At 47.0% G+C, this 7,437-nt stretch overlaps 1 protein-coding gene and 1 pseudogene across 4 annotated transcripts in view; both read left to right on the top strand.

Moving 5' to 3' along the window:
• LOC149434010 (alanine aminotransferase 2-like) overlaps positions 1 to 7,437 on the top strand; it is a 53,079-nt gene that overhangs the window by 12,342 nt on the left and 33,300 nt on the right. For all 4 annotated transcript variants that reach the window (XM_089664227.1, XM_089664225.1, XM_089664224.1 and 1 more), the window contains exons 5-6: positions 1,338 to 1,471; positions 4,275 to 4,518. In XM_089664227.1, the coding sequence (XP_089520353.1) occupies positions 1,338 to 1,471; positions 4,275 to 4,518 (378 nt within the window). The remainder of the gene's footprint in view (positions 1 to 1,337; positions 1,472 to 4,274; positions 4,519 to 7,437) is intronic.
• Positions 4,712 to 4,867, top strand: LOC149434011 (U2 spliceosomal RNA; annotated as a pseudogene).

The following is a 7,437-nucleotide window of genomic DNA, read 5'->3' as shown; positions in this document are numbered from 1 at the left end:
TACTGCAACTGTCTTCAGTTCCTGCTTGTTCTTGGGGCATTTTCCCTTCAGTTTTGTCTTCAGCAAGTGAAATGCTCAATCGGATTCAGGTCAGGTGATTGACTTGGCCATTGCAGAACATTCCACTTCTTTCCCTTAAAAAACTCTTTGGTTGCTTTTGCAGTCTGCTTTGGGTCATTGTCCATCTGCACTGTGAAGCGTCCAATGAGTTGTGAAGCATTTGGCTGAATATGAGCAGATAATATTCCCGAAACACTTCAGAATTCATCCGGCTGCTTCTGTCAGCAGTCACATCATCAATAAATACAAGAGAAGCAGTTCCATTGGCAGCCATACATGCCCACGCCATGACACTACCACCACCATGCTTCACTGGTGAGGTGGTATGCTTAGGATCATGAGCAGTTCCTTTCCTTCTCCATACTCTTCTCTTCCCATCACTCTGGTACAAGTTGATGTCGGTCTCATCTGTCCATAGGATGTTGTTCCAGAACTGTGAAGGCTTTTTTACATGTCGTTTGGCAAACTCTAATCTGGCCTTCCTGTTTTTGAGGCTCACCAATGGTTTCCATCTTGTGGTGAACCCTCTGTATTCACTCTGGTGAAGTCTTCTCTTGATTGGTGACTTTGACACACATACACCTACCTCCTGGAGAGTGTTCTTGATCTGGCCAACTGTTGTGAAGGGTGTTTTCTTCACCAGGGAAAGAATTCTTCGCTCATCCACCACAGTTGTTTTCCGTGGTCTTCCGGGTCTTTTGGTGTTGCTGAGCTCACCGGTGCGTTCCTTCTTTTTAAGAATGTTCCAAACAGTTGTTTTGGCCACGCCTAATGTTTTTGCTATCTCTCTGATGGGTTTGTTTTGTTTTTTCAGCCTAATGATGGCTTGCTTCACTGATAGTGACAGCTCTTTGGATCTCATCTTCAGAGTTGACAGCAACAGATTCCAAATGCAAATAGCACACTTGAAATGAACTCTGGACCTTTTTATCTGCTCATTGTAATTGGGATAATGAGGGAATAACACACACCTGGCCATGGAACAGCTGAGAAGCCAATTGTCCCATTACTTTTGGTCCCTTAACAAGTGGGAGGCACATATGCAAACTGTTGTAATTCCTACACCGTTCACCTGATTTGGATGTAAATACCCTCAAATTAAAGCTGACAGTCTGCAGTTAAAGCACATCTTGTTTGTTTCATTTCAAATCCATTGTGGTGGTTTATAGAGCCAGAAATGTTAGAATTGTGTCAATGTTCCAATATTTATGGACCTGACTGTACATGCAGTATTGGTTGAAGGTTGAAGCCTAAAAGTTATTTTTGTGTCTTCACAGGCAGCTATAATCTAGTTTACATCGCTCGGGTTATGCCCCCAAAGATCGCCAAATTCATCGAACAGAGAGACGGTGGAGTCCCCAGTGACCCCAGGGATATTGTTGTGACTGGTGGTATATCAAAGGCCATTCTGGTGCGTCTGAGAGTGGGATAAGATGGAGTCACTGCTGACCTATGAACTCCATTGGTGGCACTACCCACATGGAAGAAAAATATATTTGAAAATATATTTGAAAATATTTGGCCATATTCAATATACTTAAAAAAAAAAAAAAAATATATATATATATATATATACACATACATATACATACATATACACACACATACACTGCAGGTTGAAATGCGTTTTTATTACAAAATATATGAAAAATATTTTAAAAATACATTTCAAATATACTGTATATCTTTAAAAACACAGATCTACATTTTTGGAATGTACTTACAAATATATATAAAAATATATGTTAAATTGACTTTTTGTATATGTTAAAAAAAATCTGAAGAATATATTTAAAAAAAAACCATATACTGTATATATATATATACATATATATATATATACACAGTCAGGTCCATAAATATTGGGACATCAACACAAATCTAACATTTTTGTCTCTATACACCACCACAATGGATTTGGATGTTGAAAAAAATCTGAAGAATATATTTAAAAAATTTATATTTTTAAAAATATATATTTTTAAAAATATATTCTTCCCATTTTTTTTAACATATACAAAAAGTCATTTTACCATATATTTATAAATGCATTCCAAAAATGTAGATTTGTATTTTTAAAGCGGAGCTCTACCCAAAAGGGGAAGTTCCGCTTTAAGGACTGCTCCCCCGCTCCCCATTAAGGATTGGCACCTTTGGGAAGCGGGGGGGAGGGAGCGGGTACCCGAATTCCCACTTCCGGTCCGATCGTAAACGGAAGGTGTCCTCCCTCTCTGTAGTCTTTTGGGACACGTGACAGGTCCCAGAATACTACAGGACCATTTATGAAGCGCAGCGCTTCTCGCGCATGTGCAGTGGACACCCGGCTGTGCAGCCGCAAGCTATCACAGCCGGGAGCCCACACTGAAGATGCTGGCCTCCTGGAATGTTGAAATGAGCTGCGGGGGACACACCACGGGACCGAGGGACAGGTAAGTGGCTGTTTTTTAGAAGTCAGCAGCTACAGTTTTTGTAGCTGCTGACTTTTATTTTTTGATAGGTCAAATGGAACTCCGCTTTAAAGACATACAGTATATTTGAAATATATTTTTAAAAATATTTTTTATATATTTTGTAAAAAAAAACGCATTTCAACATGCAGTATATATATATATATATATATATATATATATATATATATATATTTTTTTTTTTTATTGAAATATATTGAATACGGGCAAAACTTCAATTATATGTCAATATATTTGGGAAGAATATTTTTAAAAAATATTTCAAATATATTTTTCTTCCATATGGGTAGATACTAAGGGCGTGTTCACTCCAGGTGTGGTGCGGGAATGCTGGCATTTTTGTGTGTTTTCCTGTACAGCACAAAAATCTGCTGTCACTTGCAGATGCATGCGTGTGCTATTAATTCTTAGTAGCACCCCAACTGAAACCTGGATTGGAGCAGATTACTGACGGTCTATGCAGATACGTTTCATTATATTTGGGTGATGGATATTTTACAGATCTCTAAACGAGGGTAAGGTGCATCCACAGGGTCGTGGATAAGGGTGGTACCACCTGTCCTCCTGTAGGTCAAGGCGGTTGGGTGGATTGGATGTGGGCAGAGAGGATGATCGGCCTGGCTCGGGGAGGGCTAATACTGGAACCGATCCCCTATAGTACTCTCTCTGCAGCAGCTGAAAGCTGGCTTCTTCTCCTCTCCCTCCCGCTGGCTTTCAGCTGCTGCAGTGGGAGCCATACAGGGGATCGGTTCCAGTATTTGCTTCCTGCTGCACCCATCATCTTCCCTGTGCTCAATACATTTCCCCCTGCTGCCCTGGCCCCCTTGTGTGCACCCGCAGTGCTGCCAGCTTCCCCCCTCTCCTTCCCAAAAACAGCTGCAAGCAGGGGCGGACTGACCATATAGAAACTCGGGCACTGCCCGAGGGCCTGGGGTCAGTAGGGGGCCCCATGAGATGCCCCTGGTACCTTTTTCATAGGCTTTTTTGAGTTTGGGCAAGGACACAGGGCCCCATGATCCCCTATTGCCCGGGGGCCCCATGAGTTGTCAGTCCGCCCCTGGCTGCAAGCACACAATACGATCCTTCAGGGTGGAGAGCTGGGGAAGCGTCCTCTAAATATATCACATTTACCAGCCCCTTCCTTTCCTGAACAAACACAATGAGTGATCGGTACCAAACACTCGCTGTGTTCATTCATAACTGAAGCATAGTAAACTTTTTTTGGGGGGGAGGGGGGGCTCAGGTTAGCTATATGGGATCCAGTGGTTTCTAATAGCAGCCCTGAGCACAGCCATCCAGAGCAGTGTGCTTACAGCGAAGCACCAACACCCCCCCCCCCCCAATAAAACACTCCCTGCACATAGTTAACCCTTCGATCGCCCCTCATGTTAACCCCTTCCTGCCCAGTGCCATTAGTACAGTGTCTGCTTTTTTTTTTAGCACTGATCATTGTATTGGTGTCACTGGGGATATCAGTGACACCAAGTCAGTCCCCCCCAAGTGTCAGAATGCCCTGTTCGCTATTGGTTGAATAGTCATATGATCAGCCAATCAGAGGATTCCCATCACTTGCAAGATTCACAAAATCCAGGCAAGCCTTTCTACAACATTTTCATGAAAAATACAATTGGCCACAGGCTGTTAATAGATGCAATTTCCAGCATGCAGGTCATTTTATATGGTCATTTTATAGGATTCTATTCCGGAAGGGCTTTTGATGTCACTCATCTTGTGTTTTCTCCGCAGAATGTGCTGGCACTGGTGGTGAATGAAGAGGAGCCACTGAAGACGGGCATCGTGGTCCCCATGCCACACTATCCGCTCTATTCAGATGCCATTGCGCTGTTCGGTGCCACGAAGGTGGAGTACATTCTAGCTGAAGAGCATGGATGGGCGGTGAATGTGGACCATATTCGGGAATCGCTCAGCACTGCCCGGAAACACTGCGACCCAAAAGTCCTGTTTGTCCTCAATCCTGGGAATCCCACCGGTACAGACCCACCAGGACTGTAGTGATTTGCCAGTCTTGGCAGTCCCCTTTCCAGTGCACATGCCGACTGTTCCACCCAAAGCTGCTCTAACAAGTCTGACAGATATGGGGCGGCTCTGTAGGTGATCACTGACCACCTAAACTGTTGTAGGTAGAATGGTAGCAATCATTTGAATGCCACATTCGTCCTCCGATGACTTCTCAGCCTTTTGGCTAAGATCAAGTGTAGTATCTATTCTTAACAGTGTCCAGTAGGGGCGCTCCACCGCCATTCTGGCCTTGATGGCCGGCTATAGACACTGGCCGGCCACTTTATTAGGTCCACTTGTTCAATTGCTTGGTAACACAAATTGCTAATCAGCCAATCACATGGCAGCAACTCAATGCAGTTAGGCATCTAGATGTGGCGAAGACAACTTGCTGAAGGTCAAGCCGAGCATCAGAAAGGGGAAGAAAGGGGATTTGAGTGACTTAGAACGTGGCGTGGTTGTTGGTGCCAGACAAGCTGGTCTGAGTATTTCAAAATCTGCTGATCTACTGGGACTTTCATGCACAACCATCTCTAGGGTTTCCAGAGAATGGTCCGAAAAAGAGAAAATATCCAGTGGGCTGCAGTTGTGTGGACGAAAATGCCTTGTTGATGCTAGAGGTCAGAGGAGAATGGGCAGACTGGTTCCAGATGATAGAAAGGCAGCAGTAACTCAAATAACCCCTCGTTACAACCAAGTAGGGCTGTGGACAAGGGGGTTCCACCGGGTCCTCCTGTACGGGGCCCAGGTCAGCAGGGGGGCCCTGGCAGCTGAATGAATTGGATGTGGGCATGGGGGGGGTGATCGGCATGGTGGCTGGGCAATTACTAGAACCGATCCTCTGTGTGGCTCTCTGCGACAGCTGAAAGCTGGCTTCTTCTCTCCCTCCCACCGGCTTTCAGCTGCTGCAGGGAACGCCATACAGGGAATGGGTTCCAGAAATTGCCTCCTGTGCACCATCTTTTCCCCCAGTGTGACCCCACTCCCACAGTGCTTCCAGCTTCCTCTGGAAGCATTCAATAGGATCCTTTAGGATGGGAGAGTAGAGGAAGGGTCCAGTAAATAGGAGGTACCACCGGTCCTCCTGTATGGGGCCCAGGTCAGCAGGGGGGCCCTGGCAGCTGGGTGAATCGGATGTGGGCATGGGGGGGTTGATCGGCATGGTGGCTGGGCAATTACTAGCACCGATCCTCTGTGTGTCTCTCTGCGGCAGCTGAAAGCTGGCTTCTTCTCTCCCTCCCACCGGCTTTCAGCTGCTGCAGGGAACGCCATACAGGGAATGGGTTCCAGAAATTGCCTCCTGTGCACCATGTTTTCCCTCAGTGTGACCCCACTCCCACGGTGCTTCCGGCTTGCTCTGGAAGCATTCAATAGGATCCTTTAGGATGGAGAGTGGAGGAAGGTTCCAATAAATATGTCACATTTCGCAGCCTCTTCCTTTCCTGAATGAATACGAGTGATTGTTACCGATCACTCGCTGTGTTAATTCATAACTGAAGCATTGTAAACTGTGCTTTTTTTGGGGGGGCCTTGTCAGGAAAGGCCTGCTCATAGTGCAGACGAAGATCCGCGGCGCACAAATATGTACATGTGCAGAACTATGGCAAAGCGGGCAGATGTGCGGGTGCTTGGGCATAGGCGCGCACGCATGTGCACTTGCGCATCCAGTCGCGCGCCTGTCACTAATGCTGGCACCAAAGGGACTATTTAAACTGGCTGCAGTGACAGGCGCGCGCCTGGATGCGTGAGTGCGCATGCGCGCGCGCGCCTATGCCCGAGCACCCGCACATCTGCCCGGTGTGTAATAGTTCTGCACATGCGCATATTTGTGCGCCACGGATCTTCGCCAGCACTATGGGCAGGCCTTTCCTGATGGGCCCTTTCAGGTTGTCTGTATGGACCCCGTAGTTTCTAATAGCAGCCCTGTAACCAAGCAGGGGAGTATTTACCACAAGGCAAACAAGGCATTTGCCTAGGGCGGCATTTTTCAGGGGGACAGTGGCATTTTTTAGGATGGAAGAAGACACACGCAGCATGGCGACCAGGTGGGATCTGAGAGAGCCTACGGGCTGCTTGATGGTGTATGCAGAGCCTATGAAGGTGAGTGGTGGTGAGGGTGGGGGTTGCCAGTGTATGGGGGGAGGTGGTAGTGGAAGGCTCTCTCGGGTGGGGGCTGGGGTGTTGTTGGTCAATGTCAGACTCTCTTTGTGGGGGAGGGGGGTGTTGGTCGGTGTCATGGTCTCTCCGTGGGGAGGGGGGCAATTTTTGTGTTGCCTAGGGCAGCACAAAACATAAATACACCCCTGTAACCAAGGTATGCAGAATACCATCTCTGAAACAACACATCGAACCTTGAAGCAGATGGGCTACAGCAGCACAAGACCACACAGGGGTGCCACTCCTGTCAGCTAAGAACAGGAGATGGAGGCTACAATTCGCACAGGCTCACCAAAACTGGACCATAGAAGATTGGAAGAACGTTGCCTGGTCTGTTGAGTCTGGATTTCAGCTGCGACCAGGGGCGGACTGACCATTCGAGCACTCGGGCAGTGCCCGAGGGCCCCGGGTCAGTAGGGGGCCCCATGAAATGCCCCTGGTACCTTTTTTATAGGCTTTTTTGAGTTTGGGCAAGGACACAGGGGCCCCATGATCCCCTATTGCCTGGGGGCCCCATGAGTTGTCAGTCCGCCCCTGGCTGCGACATTCAGATGGTAGGGTCAGAATTTGGCGTAAACAACATGAAAGCATGGATCCATCCTGCCTTGTGTCCACGGTTCATGGATGTGCGGCCAACAAATCTGCTTCATGTCAATATGGAGCAAAATCTCTGAGGAATGTTTCCAACACCTTGTTGAATCTATGCCACCAAGAATGAAGGCCGTTCTGAAGG

Source organism: Staurois parvus, unplaced genomic scaffold (genome assembly GCF_062004578.1).
Source record: "Staurois parvus isolate SC_StPar_1 unplaced genomic scaffold, SC_StPar_1.0 ptg001861l, whole genome shotgun sequence".
Taxonomy (NCBI): Eukaryota; Metazoa; Chordata; class Amphibia; order Anura; family Ranidae; genus Staurois; species Staurois parvus.
Note: the sequence above shows the minus strand (reverse complement) of the source record. Positions and strands in the feature narration are given on the sequence as shown.